The sequence below is a fragment of the Coregonus clupeaformis genome, chromosome 31 (genome assembly GCF_020615455.1).
Source record: "Coregonus clupeaformis isolate EN_2021a chromosome 31, ASM2061545v1, whole genome shotgun sequence".
In the NCBI taxonomy this organism is placed as follows: domain Eukaryota; kingdom Metazoa; phylum Chordata; class Actinopteri; order Salmoniformes; family Salmonidae; genus Coregonus; species Coregonus clupeaformis.
In genome coordinates, this window is record NC_059222.1 from 10,268,698 (window position 1) to 10,284,752 (window position 16,055).

The 16,055-nt window shown below is 42.7% G+C and overlaps 1 protein-coding gene across 1 annotated transcript; it reads left to right on the forward strand.

The window, feature by feature from the left end:
• The first annotated feature begins 1,980 nt into the window (after positions 1–1,980).
• Positions 1,981–15,555, forward strand: LOC121547525 (vacuolar fusion protein CCZ1 homolog). The gene is made up of 17 exons (XM_041858850.1): positions 1,981–2,100; positions 2,838–2,909; positions 3,000–3,096; positions 3,284–3,381; positions 3,499–3,592; positions 5,340–5,420; positions 5,552–5,599; positions 5,736–5,819; positions 7,043–7,218; positions 7,991–8,072; positions 8,438–8,499; positions 10,051–10,162; positions 10,549–10,582; positions 10,816–10,933; positions 11,605–11,763; positions 13,376–13,503; positions 15,173–15,555. The coding sequence occupies exons 2-17, from the start codon at positions 2,896–2,898 to the stop codon at positions 15,226–15,228; spliced, it is 1,443 nt and encodes a 480-aa protein (XP_041714784.1). The 5' UTR covers positions 1,981–2,100; positions 2,838–2,895; the 3' UTR covers positions 15,229–15,555.
• Positions 15,556–16,055: the final 500 nt, after the last annotated feature.

A 16,055-nucleotide genomic window follows, 5' to 3' on the forward strand; every position in this document is an offset into this window, starting at 1 on the left:
TGCCTGTCAATTGTTGAATTGTTCCATCAACCATTTTTATTAGCCTGGGTAGCCGCTAGTGTGCTTTATGGATCTCCACCACAGGAGGTTGGTGGCACCTTAATTGGGTAGGACGGGCTCGTGGTAATGGCTGGAATGGAATCGGTGGTATGGTATGAAACACTATGTGTTTGGTGCCATTCCATTCGCTCCATTCCAGCCATTATTATGAGCTGTCCTCCCCTCAGCAGCCTCCACTGATTATTCTCCACTATTGTCTGGGCTTGATGTGCACAGCTGGTAATACACTCTTGTCCCTCAGTGACCGGTTCTTATATAAAACATTATCCATTCAGGCTGCAAAGGCTTCCTGATGTTGCGCCCCGCGTTCAGTTGCAGCATTCTGTTGTATACCCCTGGCTGAACAAGGGCGCAACATCAGGAATTAGAATTCCTAGGCATTAGTCACTCTAGCATGGTGTTGGAAAATGAAGCCATTGCAGCCTGAATTGAGAATGTTTTGTATACATCTGGCCCTTCATTGGACACTGTGTTAACAAACCTCCAAACGAGCTTCAACGCCATACAACACTCCTTCCGTAGCCTCCAACTGCTCTTAAACAATAGTAACACTAAATGCATGCTCTTCAACCGAACGCTGCTTGCACCCGCCCACCCGACTAGAATCTACTCTTGGCGGGTCTGACCTAGAGTATGTGGACAACTACAAATACCTAGGTGTCTGGTTAGACTGTAAACTCTCCTTCCAGACTCACATTAAGCATCTCCAATCAAAAGTTAGATCTAGAATCGGCTTCCTATTTCGCAACAAAGCCTCCTTCACTCATGCTGCCAAACATGCCCTCGTAAAACTGACTATCCTACCGATCCTTGACTTCGGCGATGTCATTTACAAAATAGCCTCCAACACTCTACTCAGCAAATTGGATGTAGTCTATCACAGTGCCATCCGTTTTGTCACCAAAGCCCCATATACTACCCACCATTGTGACCTGTACGCTCTTGTTGGCTGGCCCTCACTACATATTCGTCGCCAAACCCACTGGCTCCAGGTCATCTATAAATCACTGCTAGGCAAATCCCCGTCTTATTTTAGCTCACTGGTCACCATAGCAACACCCACCCGTGGTCTGCGCTCCAGCAGGTATATCTCACTGGTCATCCCCAAAGCCAACACCTCCTTTGGCCGCCATTCCTTCCAGTTCTCTGCTGCCAATGACTGGAACGAACTGCAAAAATCTCTGAAGCTGGAGACTCTTATCTCCCTCACTAACTTTAAGCGCCAGTTGTCAGAGCAGCTTACCGATCACTGCACCTGTACACAGCCATTCTGAAATTAGCCCACCCAACTACCTCATCCCCATATTGTTATTTATTTTGCTAATTTGCACCCCAGTATCTCTATTTTCACATCATCTTTTGCACATCTATCATTCCAGTGTTACTACGAAATTGTAACTATTTTGCACTATTGTCTTACCTCCATAACTTACTACATTCGCACACTGTATATTTCTGTTGTATTTTTGACTTTATGTTTTGTTTACCCCATATGTAACTCTGTGTTGTTGTTTTTATCGCACTGCTTTGCTTTATCTTGGCCAGGTCGCAGTTGTAAATGAGAACTTGTTCTCAACTGGCTTACCTGGTTAAATAAAGATGAAATAAACAAATAAAATAAATGTATGAACATATGGTCACCAGGGGACCCGAATGTATTACCAGCTGTGCACATCATGCCCAAATGATAGTGGAGATCCATGAAGCCACCAGTGGCTGCCCAGGCTACATTTTTATTAAAACAAGACCAATCCATGATCATCAAGACCAATCAATGTTCTCCTTCAACATTGTATTAGTATATAGGCCTGATTTATGCACAGTCTGGAAAGGCACGGACATCACATTAACTTTTAGTCTGGAAGCATAGTTTAAGTACAAGAAATTCCACCGAGCAGTTTCTAATGTAACACATGAGATTCTGTCAAAGCAGGAAGTGTGGGTGGATTTTGTCATTGATCGTGGCTTTTCTACTGTATCTGTTATTAATGTTCACAACAAACGAGATGATCTGCATGTGCTGACTTTATACAGTAAAAGGTAAGTCTCTTCGTTGTGTTTATTGTCAAATTAATTTGTGATTCGGAAATAGTTTTCCCAGATCGCTGCGAACACAACTCCAAGTGTAACGTTAGCGGATTGTTGACTGCTGCAGTGCAGCCAGCATACAAATTAACCACCTAACGTTGGCTAATTGCTAGCTTGCTATATCTAACAATTTAGCTTTTTAACGGTATAAACTTAGCTAGTTCGTTTGTTTTGTATTACATTTGTCTTTTCAGATGGCAAAAGATTCCCCGTTGTCCCCGGCTACGGAGGCCGATGTGCTAGCTTACTAGCTAGCTAGCTGTGTTGTGGACTTGTTTGAGGGAGTTGGTTAACGTAGCTCGCTAGGAGGCTAACTCGCCTAAGCATTGGGCCTGATTAAAATAATAGATGGTAGCAATGCCACCTAGCAAGCCACATAAAGAGAATCAAATAGCCATGCGACTGAGGTGTGGAAGTTAGGATACATTTATACAGCTAACTAGTATAGCTGGTGTCAAGTGTCAGTGTGCCACTTGACTTGTGAGTTCTCTCTAACCCAGTGGAAGGTAATAATGCTCTGTTCAAATCAGAAAATGCATGCCTATCTTTCAGCCTGATTCAAAAGATTGAGCGTTTGATGCAATTTACTGACTAAAGTAAACAGACCAAATTCCATGACTCACTGATTCTCTTAATCTGAAATGATGTGTAGAGTTGTATAGCTGAGCTGATATCATTTTTGTCTGCAGCCACAAAGCATGCTAAATTCACTCTGGAGCAGAGGACGTCCAGACACAAACCACACTAATGCTGATGATCAGGTAAAACCAGGGTCTCATTGTGATAACAAGTGATACATCTTTCAGTCTGTTAAGTCACAGATAGTTGATCAGCATCTTCCTCTGTTGCAGTCCAAGAATGGCTTCGGGAATGCAAGAGAAACAGTACACCCCATCTCTTCTCAGTTTTTTCGTCTATAATCCTTCATTTGGGCCACGGGAGGGAGAGGTGAGCGCCACTTGGTTGTTTTTATGTCCTGTGTGTGTTTCACATGTTTTCACTATGATCTTCAAACAAACTGTTCATCAGCTCAATGTTTACTGCTGTAAATGATCCAATGTGAATATCTGTCAACTTTGTGGTCTCCATTCAAATACTGTGCCTCATGGAAACTGTCTCCTTGTATGCATTGTAGGAGGAGAAGAAGATTTTATTCTACCATCCTAGTGAGGTTGAGAAGAATGAGAAGATCCGTAATGTTGGCCTTTGTGAGGCCATTGTACAGTTTACCAGGTACACAGGAACTACTAACTAATCGATCATCTTGAAATACAACATCTCACATCTATGTTAGTTGTGTGTGTTGGCTTCATATCTCCTAGCCCAACCACCATCTTTGCTATATTCCAGAACCTTCTGTCCAACAAAGCCTGCTAAATCCCTACACACGCAGAAGAACAGGCAGTTCTTCTTTGAAGCAGAGGACAGTTTCTGGATCGTCATGGTACATTGGTGTTCCAGCTCATTTACACTTACTATATACAGTGCCTTCAGAAAGTATTCATACCCCTTGACTTATTTCACATTTTGTTGTTTTAGTCTGAGTACAAAATTGATTAAATAGATTTTTTCCTCACCAATCTACACACAATACCCCATAATGACAAAGTGAAAACATGTTTTTAGTAATTTTAGCCAATTTATTGAAAATGAAATACAGAAATATCTAATTTACATAAATATTCACACCCCTGAGTCAATACATGTTAGAATCACCTTTGGCAGCGATTACAGCTGTGAGTCTTTCTGGGTAAGTCTATAAGCGCTTTGCACACCAGGAATGTACAATATTTGCACTTTTTTTTTTTTTTTTAAATTCTTCAAGCTCTGTCAAGATGGTTGTTGATCATTGCTAGACAGCAATTTTCAAGTCTTGCCATAGATTTTCAAGACGATTTAAGTCAAAGCTGTAACTACGCCACTCAGGATCATTTAATGTCGTCTTGGTAAGCAACGCCACTGTATATTTGGCCTTGTGTTTTAGGTTAATGTCCTGCAGAAAGGTGAATTTGGCTCCCAGTGTCTGTTGGAAAGCAGACTGAACCAGGTTTTCCTCTAGGATTTTGCCTGTGCTTAGCTCTATTCCGTTTCTTTTGATCCTAAAAAACTCCCTAGTCCTTGCTGATGACAAGCAAACACATAACAGGATACAGCCACCACCATGCTTGAAAATATGAAGAGTGGTACTCCGTGATGTGTTGTGTTGGATTTGCCCCCAACATAATACTTTGTATTCAGGGCATAAAATGCATTTCTTTGCCACATTTTTTGCAGTTTTACTTTAGTGCCTTATTGCAAACAGGATGCATGTTTTGGAATTGTTTTATTCTGTACAGGCTTCCTTCTTTTCACTCTGTCATTTAGGTTAGCATTGTGGAGTAACTACAATATTATTCCTCAGTTTTCTCCTATCACTGCCATTAAACTCTGTAACTGTTTTATAGTCACCATTGGCCTCATGGTGAAATCCCTGAGCGGTTTCCTTCCTCTCTGGCAACTGAGTTAGGAAGGACACCTGTATCTTTGTAGTGACTGGGTGTATTGATACACCATCCAAGGTGTAATGAATAACTTCACCATGCTCAAAGGGATATTCAATGTATTCAAGGTGCCCTTCTTTGCGAGGCATTGGAAAACCTCCCTGGTCATTGTGGTTGAATCTGTGTTTGAAATTCACTGCTCAACTGAGGGACCTTACAGGTAATTTGAATGTGTGGGGTACAGAGATGAGGTAGTCATTCAAAAATCATGTTAAACACTATTGTACACAGAGTGAGTCCATGCAACTTATTGTGTGACTTGTTAAGCACATTTTTACTGCTGAACTTATTTAGGCTTGCCATAACAAATGGGTTGAATACTTATTGACTCAAGACATTTAATTTGTAAACATTTCTTAGAACATAATTCCACTTTAACATTATGGGGTATTGTGTGTAAGTCAGTGACACAAAATCTCAATTTAATACATTTTAAATTCAGGCTGTAACACAAACAAAATGTGAGAAAAGTAGAGCGTCTGCTAAATGACGAAAATGAAAATGTAAAAAATGGGTGTGAATACTTTCTGAAGGTGCTGTATACAGAGTGGTTGCGCTCTCAATTTGTCTTTTTGGCAAGTCATTAGGTCTCCTAGGATACGTTTGAATAGATAATATCTCTCCTCTACCTGTCCTTGTTTGCGTATCCAGGTGGTGCGGAACCCGATGGTAGAAAAACCTAATAAAGATGGGAAACCTCCCACGATAGAATATCAAGAAGAAGAAATACTTGTAAGTTGTATTTTGTTGCGTCTTTTATTCATGTATATTTCATGTTTGCATGGTCCATTTATGAGGGAATTCAACTCTTCTGTGCAGAACATTTATAACTTGCTCAGTTGTTTATTCTCTTATTTCTGTAGGACACCGTTTATGGTGCAGTATTACGGGAATGCTACAGTATGTACAAGGTGAGCGTCTGGTTGGGACTCTGGAGTAAAACTCAAGTCATACCAGCTCACATTCTCTAGTAAAGATTGTGTAAGACCCTTACATTTAGTAAGGATGTGGTTTGCTGATGGTTCTTTACATTGCTCTTTTCTCCAGCTCTTCAACGGCACATTTGGCAGAGCAATGGAAGCAGGCGGGGTGGAGCTGCTCATGCAGAAGCTTGACAAGTTCTTTTACAGGGTAAAAGAAAACAAACACTAGGCTACATAGTACATACTTCAAGTCTCTGCAACTATATGCATGATGATGGGTGTACTAGGTGGTGAGGTGATTTGTCATGTCTTATTGTATGCAGAACATTTGTTTTACACGTGTGCTTATATACTTTGAGTAATGTAGCTTGATTGGACTGTTCAACAGAAATCATCGATGCATATTTTCAGTCTTTTCTCAGCAATGTTTTCCTAGGGGCAGGGCACTGCTATTTCAATGCCAGATTATTTATTACTTATGAAATTGATTAGCACATCTTTGTAAATATAACTCATATATTAGACACACATTGACTCTTACTTCTTAGTAGGGCCTACCTCTTAGCTGTCCTTTGTTTTCACTGTAAAAAAAAGAAAAACACATCTGGTGTTGTAAGCTACAAAGCGTATATATACTATCCACTTTGCTAATGGTCTGACGGTGGTGTCCAGGCCTTGCTGCCTGCATGACAGACAGGAATGCTACTGGTGCTTCTAGCCATCTAGAGTGGTTGATCCTGTATTGAGTTTCTAGTGATTAAATGCAGGGTCAGATGTCAGTCATCAGTGGCCTTCAAATATGGCTTCCCCCACTAATTATCACCATCTCAGAAATAGCGCCTTTCTCAAGGAGAGCTGGTCAAAGCTTCCGCCATACTACAGGCCCACCCCATTGACCGCAATGACCTGTGTTCATTATTCATACCTAGCCAATCAGAGGAAACCCCCAGCTCTCCCTAATCCTATCAAGGGCTTCCCCTTCCAGTATGTAACTCAAAGACACAGAGAAGGCCTGTGGTGTCTGTATCGTATCCCAGGTTGAATGTCACTGTTCTAGCAATTCTAGAGAGCGTCCTCTCATGTCTTTGGGTACAGCAATGTAAGCTCTACGCAGGTAAACTAATATCTCCAGGTTTGACCTATCAGAGATCCACCTTGGACATAAATATTGTTGCTATTGAAGCTGGAAATAGGAGCATTGTATTGTCCAGACATACAGTGTGCAGACCTTTTGTGTTTCTTGATGAGGTTTCTCAGCTGAAACCTGAGCATAATGGTATGGGCGTATAATGTTGCTTTCTAAGCTAACACCTCACCTTCCCCAAGTATCCCTGATGGCTATTAACCAAACGGACACATGTTTTTCTATTCACCTTCCATTGTCCACCCAGACTGCGTGTATAACTGTCCTCTATCCCTGGTCTCCTCCAGTATCTGCAGACGCTGCACCTGCAGTCCTGTGACCTGCTGGACGTGTTCGGGGGAATCGCCTTTTTCCCCCTGGACAAGATGACCTACCTGAAGATCCAGTCATTCGTTAACAGAGTGGAGGAAAGCCTCAGCCTGATTAAATACACAGCTTTCCTCTACAACGACCAGCTCATATGGTACAGCTGGGGGAAGCAGACCGTGTGTGGGATGTGTGGGGGTTGTCTGCTGTACTTTGGTTTAAAACACCTGCCCACATGTAGAAACCAAATTTAGCCTACAATTTGCAAATGCTAACAGAAGTCGTTGAAAAACATAAGCTCTGAATTGTATTCTTCCATGATCTTGAGACACAGGCTGCTTCACCATTCAACTGGCCAGGCTCTAGTAGGCTCTTTTTCAGGCCTCCCCACAGTGCCAACGCCAGGGAATAGAGGAGGGGGGAGGTTATTGGGGTTCCCCTCCTGTGTTGTGCGTGCCAGGGCCCTGATCTTATAAATAGCCTGCAGGCCCTTGGTGCCTCCAGGCAGCCCTTTACCACTGTAAGGTGTGGGGGAGCCTGGCAGCAGTGGCAGGCATCCCTCCAATGCTCCTCATCCCATTAGGCTGGGCTAGGTATGAGGTTGTCTAGGGCATGGCTGGGAGACACAGAAGATGCCTTAAATATACACAATCTGATTACAGTAATTCCCACCTGACATGTCGCTCACTTTTAACTGTCAGTCTGACCTGAAATGTAATCAGGGGATTACGTGAACGATAATTGATTGATCGTAATGATTTGATTGATTGCTAATCAAATTATTTGAGCAGTTATGATAGCATTGGGCCCATGCTGAGCCATGGAGATTATGGGTTTAGTTTATCAATACTCCTGAACAGACTGTGAACATGAATAGGAAATGTTTGATGCTAACTAAGGTGTCCCCTTTTTTTGTTGTCCCCATGCAGGAGTGGTCTGGAGCAGGATGACATGCGGATCCTGTACAAGTACCTGACGACGTCACTGTTCCCCAGACACTCCGAACCAGAGGTGAGAGAGAGCGAGAAGGAGGGATCAGAGAGGGAGAGCGATGGAGCTAGAGTGCAAGCAACTGCCACTTCCCTGCCTCTGTTCTACTGAAACTCTGATCCTCTGCCTAAACCTTCCCTCAACATTGCCAGAACTCTTCCAACACCTGCTCCACAATGGCATCATGCCACACGAAGAATGTATTGTTGTGTAACAAGCGCATTTAAAATTGACCACACATTGATATCCCACAGGCTCAGACAATGTTGATAATGACTTTTGAATTTATACTAAAGCAGGTTTTCTCTGTCTCTCTCTCCACCATCTCTCTTCTAACTCTCTCTCCCTCCCTGTCTCTCTTCCCCACCCTCCCTTTCTCTCTCCAGCTGGCTGGTAGGGACTCTCCCCTAAGGCCAGAGGTGGCAGGGAATCTGCTTCACTATGGGAGGTAAGTCCTTAAATGCCCTCTCTAGTCCCCTCCCTCCCTCCAGGTCTCCAGGCTGGGCCAGGCTCCCTCCCTGGGGCTCTGGTCCCCTGCCATCTCAGGGCAGAAGGACAGGGACACCAGATCATCATGTCAGGGTGGAGCCTTCTAGCCATGCCACATCTGCTGATAATCTGACTATAGCAGACTGATACATTTAACCTGAGGCAATGGAGAGAAGAGGGGATGGATGGAATTGCGACTTTATCGTGTTCATCCATGATGGTTTTTATTGGATATATTGTTATTTCAACGTAGTGATGGAAGAATTATATTGTTTTAGATTATCAAGTGAAAGCAATCAACAGTAATGGCACAATAGGAGGTGGGGTATTTTTGATAGTTTTGGTATGATAGGAAAGTGTCATTATGGTAGCATTAGGTTGTAATTAAAGTGCGTTGGTGGCCAGGCAGATATAATATCCAGGCTGATTGTTTAACAACATGGAGAATTACTGATCAGTGTTCCAACATGACGTGGTCTTACCCCGCTGACAATAATGAGATTTGTAGCTCTCTACCGTCCCACACACAAGACACAAAGGAGGGGGATCACACTTAACAGAGAGGAGGAGGGAGAGCCAAGCTAGTTAACGGAGTCCCTGTGTAGCCTAGTCCACCCTAGAGACCTCTGTGCCTGAGGTGGGCCAAGTAGGAGAGCGAGAGTGAGTGAGGGGGAGAGAAGGAAGAGGAGAGCGCAAGAGAGGAGGAGGAGGAGATTATTAGCAGAGGTGCTCCACAGTCTCTATGAATACTCTAAAACAGAATCCTTCCTGCATCCCTTCCAAACATTGATTCAACATGGCTGTAAAGAGGAAAGAAGGGGTTCCACTACATGGCTTTCACCTATCCCGTCTGTTCAGATCAGTGATTACCTCATAGAAGGGAAGGGAATAAATGATCTCAAAGAATGGGTAGAATTAAGAGGTCATCCCCTTAGGGCAAGTTGCTTGGCAGAAAGTTGTCAAACACACAGACAATCTTTATTTAGATCTGAATAGAAGCACAGAGAAGACAGAATACAAGCACTTAATATAAATGCATTTTTCTAAGCATTGAAATAGAGCCGTTGTTGGAGGAGTGACCCCTGAGAGTGTGCTGCCGCCAGGCCCGTGTGACTTTGAGGGGAATTGGACACGCCAAGCCTGGGCTGACGAGAGAGAGAGAATCATTTAACAAGGAGATTAGCCAGCAAAGGCCCCAAGGGCAGGGGAGAACTGTGACAGTGCAAATTATGGAAGAGATACACACACAGTATGCAAACACACTGTACGTCCACATATACATTTACAAACTGCTAGATAGACTTGGGGATTCATCTGTTCATTTTTAGGCCTGCATCACTTAAATGTTTTGTCTCAGGAATTTTCTATGCTATTATGTGTGAGGTAAAACAGTTTTTTATTTGTATCAAACTAGATTTCTGTAATTGTGAAACACCCTTGTCATTCACAGTAATCGTGATGAGCTGTGGTCCATCCTCCCTCTCATATCCTGTCCTCTCTCCATCCTCAGGTTTTTGACAGGACCTGTTAACCTCAAAGACCCAGAGGCCAAATTCCGGTTCCCTAGAATATTTGTCAACACAGAGGACAGTTATGAGGAGCTGCATCTGATAGTTTATAAGGTGAGGAGAGGGCGTCGTCCCAAATGGCACTCTAGGGTGTCTAAGGAGCAGGGAGCTGTGGTCTGGAGTCCTGCTGGGTTCGTGGGAACTCAGTAGAGGCTTTATTTTTTTGTGTTTTAAGAGAGATACAGGTAGTACTCCCATCCCATTATTTGTTTGGCAGACAATTTGATAATCTGTTATTATTTCATAATTGAAGAACAGTGAGAAGGTTTGACCCGGTATGAGCTCTGATGTTGGGGGAATTGGCTTTGTTCGTTGGTATCTCAAATGGCTTCCTTAAATGATGTATAAATTCAATGTATTTGGTCATAAGCTCTAAATTATAGTGTTATTTTCTCTAGGCCATTATATTCAAACTGCACATCGTCTGCTCTTTATTTCAGGCGATGAGTGCAGCGGTTTGTTTTATGATCAGTGGTGAGTATCCTCTCAAATCATTTGGTCAGTCTCCTCCCCCCAAACAGCTGGGCTGATGCTTATTACATCATTTCTCAGCATTCTCTGTGTTCTGCGAATACAGCAATGGCAAATTCTACGGCATTGTCATATTATGTGGACCGTGAAAGAAAAAACCATTATAGATTCTTAGAAATTCCTAAGTCCATTCTACTAATTCTAACTACTGTATGGTCATATTCTCTCTCCCCCAGCATCGGTGGAGCTGACGAGGGAGTTCTGTGAGCAGCTGGATGGGCTGGTGGGACCTCAGCTCACCCTGCTGGCCTCAGACATATGTGAACAATACAATGTCAACCGCAGGATATCAGGGTCAGTACTGTTACTTTAATCCTCAAAACCTCTAGCCTCCACTCCAATTCCTGGGCCTGTGTTGTTCCAACATGCCATGATAGAGATCACGGTCCAAAATGTATAATGTGTTTTTAAAAGGTAAGCGTTCATGGCACGGCATCCTCTATTGACGATTGGACCAATGAACTCAATGACCTGGAGAAACTGATGATGGTCCTGAGGTGTAATACTGCTTAAAGGTAGACTCAATGATGCACGAAATACACAGCAATATCGGGCCGATTTATGCAACCACTAAGAGCGTTGAAGCACGAAGCTAACCTTTTCCTCTGTTTTGGTCCCGTAGCTACCCAGTGTAGCAGCGTGAAGCACACCTGCGCAGATACTCTGTGTGAATATGTGAGAGCAAAGTCTTGCATCGCGTTCATCTCAATATCTGTAGTGCTGCTCATGGCAACGTCATAACACTGAGTCTACCTTTGAAATAACATTGTGCTGGCTCAGATATTTTATTTTCATATTGGCCTTTCCAGTATAGTTCCAGCAACTATTTTTTTATGCGAAAAGAGGCTAGCGCAGTACAGATCTCCTTGGCTCTGCTCATCTCGGGCTCAGTAGTGTGAAATTGGCATTCGACTCTCCTCTCATCCTGGTAATGATCGTCATCCTCTCCCTCTGTGTTGTTGCAGGCCGGACAAGGAGCCCCAGTTTAAGTTCATCTACTTCAACCACATGAACCTGGCAGAGAAGAGCACCATCCACATGAGGAAGACAGCCAGCGTCTCTCTGACTTCCGTCCACCCAGACCTCATGAAGATTCTGGGAGACATCAACTGTGACTTCGCCCGGTAAGCCCAATGAAATACCACAATAACCCTGTTAGGGTTAGCACTCTGAGGCCTAGTTTTGGCAACTCTGTACACTTTTAGAACACCTACTCATTCAAGGATTTTTCTTTATATTTACTATTTTCTACATTATAGAATAATACTGAAGACATCAAAACTATGAAATAACACATGGAATCATCTAGTAACCAAAAAAGTGTTCAACAAATCAAAATATTTTGCCTTGATGACAGCTTTGCACACGCTTGACATTCTCTCAACCAGCTTCATGAGGTAGTCACCTGGAATGTATTTCAATTAACAGGTGTGCCTTAAAAGTTAATTTGTGGAATTTATTTCCTTCTTAATGCATTTGAGCCAATCAGTTGTGTTGTGACAAGGTAGGGGGGGTATACAGAAGATAGCCCTATTTGTTAAAAGACCAAGTCCATATTATGGCAAGAACAGCTCAAATAAGCAAAGAGAAATGACAGTCCATCATTACTTTAAGACATGAAGGTCAGTCAATACGGAACATTTCAAGGACTTTGAAAGTTTCTTCAAGTGCAGTCGCAAAAACCATCAAGCGCTATGATGAAACTAGCTCTCATGAGGACCACCACAGGAATGGAAGACCCAGAGTTACCACTGCTGCAGAGGATAAATTCATTAGAGTTACCACCCTCAGAAATTGCAGCCCAAATAAATGCTTCACAGAGTTCAAGTAACAGACACATCTCAACATCAACTGTTCAGAGGAGACTGTGTGAATCAGGCCTTCATGGTCGAATTGCTGCACAGAAAGCACTGCTAAAGGACACCAATAAGAAGAAGAGATTTGCTTGGGCCAAGAAACATGCGCAATGGACATTAGACCGTGGAAATGTGAGACGCGGTGTGGATGAACGAATTATCTCTGCATGTGTATTTCCCACCGTAAAGCACGGAGGAGGAGGTGTTATGGTGTGGGGGTGCTTTGCTGGTGACACTGTCTGTGATTTATTTAGAATTCAAGGCACACTTAACCAGCATGGCTACCACAGCATTCTGCAGCGATACGCCATCCCATCTGGTTTGGGCTTAGTGGGACTATCATTTGTTTTTCAACAGGACAATGACCCAACACACCTCCAGGCTGTGTTAGGGCTATTTTATCAAAAAGGAGAGTGATGGAGTGCTGCATCAGATGACCTGGCCTCTTCAATCCCCCGACCTCAACTCAATTGAAATGGTTTGGGATGAGTCGGACCGCAGAGTGAAGGAAAAGCAGCCAACAAGTGCTCAGCATATGTGGGAACTCCTTCAAGACTGTTGGAAAAGCATTCTAGGTGAAGCTGGTTGAGAGAATGCCAAGAGTGTGCAAAGCTGTCATCAAGGCAAAGGGTGGCTATTTGAAGAATCTCAAATATAAAATATATTTAGATTTGTTAAACACTTTTTTGGTTACTACATGATTCCAAATGTGTTATTTCATAGTTTTGATGTCTTCACTATTGTTCTACAATGTAGAAAATAGTAAATATAAAGAAAAACCCTTGAATGAGTAGGTGTTCTAAAACTTTTGACTGGTAGTGTATATACAGCATATTATAGTGTCCATATATTAATGTGATTTTTTTGTATGTTGCCTCAGGGTTGATGAAGATGAAGAGATCATTGTGAAGGCTATGACAGACTACTGGGTGGTTGGCAAAAAGTCGGACCAGAGAGAGCTGTACGTTATCTTGAACCAGAAGAATGCCAATTTGATTGAAGTTAATGGTAGGTCCAACATACAGTGAGGGGAAAAAAGTATTTGATCCCCTGCTGATTTTGTACGTTTGCCCACTGACAAAGACATGATCAGTCTATAATTTTAATGGTAGGTTTATTTGAACAGTGCAAGACAGAATAACAAACAAAAGATCCAGAAAAACGCATGTCAAAAATGTTATAAATTGATTTGCATTTTAATGAGGGAAATAAGTATTTGACCCCTCTGCAAAACATGACTTAGTACTTGGTGGCAAAACCCATGTTGGCAATCACAGAGGTCAGATGTTTCTTGTAGTTGGCCACCAGGTTTGCACACATCTCAGGAGGGATTTTGTCCCACTCCTCTTCTCCAAGTCATTAAGGTTTCGAGGCTGACGTTTGGCAACTCAAACCTTCAGCTCCCTCCACAGATTTTCTATGGGATTAAGGTCTGGAGACTGGCTAAGCCACTCCAGGACCTTAATGTGCTTCTTGAGCCACTCCTTTGTTGCCTTGGCATCCATGACCCGTTTTCAATGCCCTGGCTGAGGGAAGGTGGTTCTCACCCAAGATTTGACGGTACATGGCCCCGTCCATCGTCCCTTTGATGCGGTGAAGTTGTCCTGTCCCCTTAGCAGAAAAACACCCCCAAAGCATAATGTTTCCACCTCCATGTTTGACGTTGGGGATGGTGTTCTTGGGGTCATAGGCAGCATTCCTCCTCCTCCAAACACGGCGAGTTGAGTTGATGCCAAAGAGCTCCATTTTGGTCTCATCTGACCACAACACTTTCACCCAGTTCTCCTCTGAATCATTCAGATGTTCATTGGCAAACTTCAGACGGGCCTGTATATGTGCTTTCTTGAGCAGGGGAACTTGCTGGCGCTGCAGGATTTCAGTCCTTCACGGCGTAGTGTGTTACCAATTGTTTTCTTGGTGACTATGGTCCCAGCTGCCTTGATCATTGACGAGATCCTCCTGTGTAGTTCTGGGCTGATTCCTCACCGTTCTCATGATCATTGCAACTCCACGAGGTGAGATATTGCATGGAGCCCCAGGCCGAGGGAGATTGACAGTTATTTTGTGTTTCTTCCATTTGCGAATAATTGCACCAACTGTTGTCACCTTCTCACCAAGCTGCTTGGCGATGGTCTTGTAGCCCATTCCAGCCTTGTGTAGGTCTACAATCTTGTCCCTGACATCCTTGGAGAGCTCTTTGGTCTTGACCATGGTGGAGCATTTGGAATCTGATTGATTGATTGCTTCTGTGGACAGGTGTCTTTTATACAGGTAACAAACTGTGATTAGGAGCACTCCCTTTAAGAGTGTGCTCCTAATCTCAGCTCGTTACCTGTATAAAAGACACCTGGGAGCCAGAAATCTTTCTGATTGAGAGGGGGTCAAATACTTATTTCCCTCATTAAAATGCAAATCAATTTATAAAATTTTTGACATGCGTTTTTCTGGATTTTTTGTTTGTTATTCTGTCTCTCACTGTTCAAATAAACCTACCATTAAAATTATAGACTGATCATGTCTTTGTCAGTGGGCAAACGTACAAAATCAGCAGGGGATCAAATACTTTTTTCCCTCACTGTAGATAGATGGATGGATTAATTAATGTTTCTTTGAGCTCATCTCGCATGTTTTCTTGGTTATGCTTGCTGATCCAACCCTGTTTTTTTTCTACCAACAGAGGAAGTGAAGAGGCTCTGTGCGACACAGTTCAACAACATTTTCTTCTTGGACTGAAAGAAATAAAGAAAAGAAAGAACTGCACGCAGAAGAGGGAGAGAAAGAGAGACGGTGAGAGGGCAATGGACTGTTTCACCACACTAAAACTGTCAGCATTGCAGGGTATTATGACAGCATCAGTGTAATGCAATAATTGCATAGATTAGGTAAGAGTTCGACTAATACCATGGAAACGCCACACACCCGTCCCCCCATGGGGGATAGGTCCAGAATCTATTTAGTAACCACATTATAGGCCTGTTAGAACACGTACAGTGCCTAGTGAAAGTATACACAGCACTTGCACAGTCTTCACATTTTGCTGCCTTAACATTAAATCTAAACATTTATTAAATAGTTTTTTTGGTTTCCTACAGATCTACACAACCTACTCCACATTATCTAAGTGAAAGAAAGTTATAGAATATTTTCCAAATTAATAAAAGGTTAGAGGAAAACCTGCCTCAGTCTTCTGAAAACCTAATCCTGGGATAGAGTTGTATTTTTCTGTGGGACAATTACACAAATGTTTATGCCAAAGACACAACAAAATGGCTTTCCAAGTGGTGTTGTGTGTTCCTGAATGGTCCAGTCTCCGTCCTGACTTAAATCTGCTTAAAATATCAGAGACAAGGTTTGAATATTGCTGTCCGTCAACGATTCCCAACCAAATGTACTGAGCTTGAGCAAATTTGACAAAAACAATAGAACATTTGCCATAAGAGTTGTGCAAGGTTGGTAGAGTCTTATTCAAAAGTATTATTCACAGCTGTAATGGCTACCAAAGGTGCTTCCACCAAGTATTAACTCAGGGGTGTGAAGACATAAGCATTCAATACATCCTA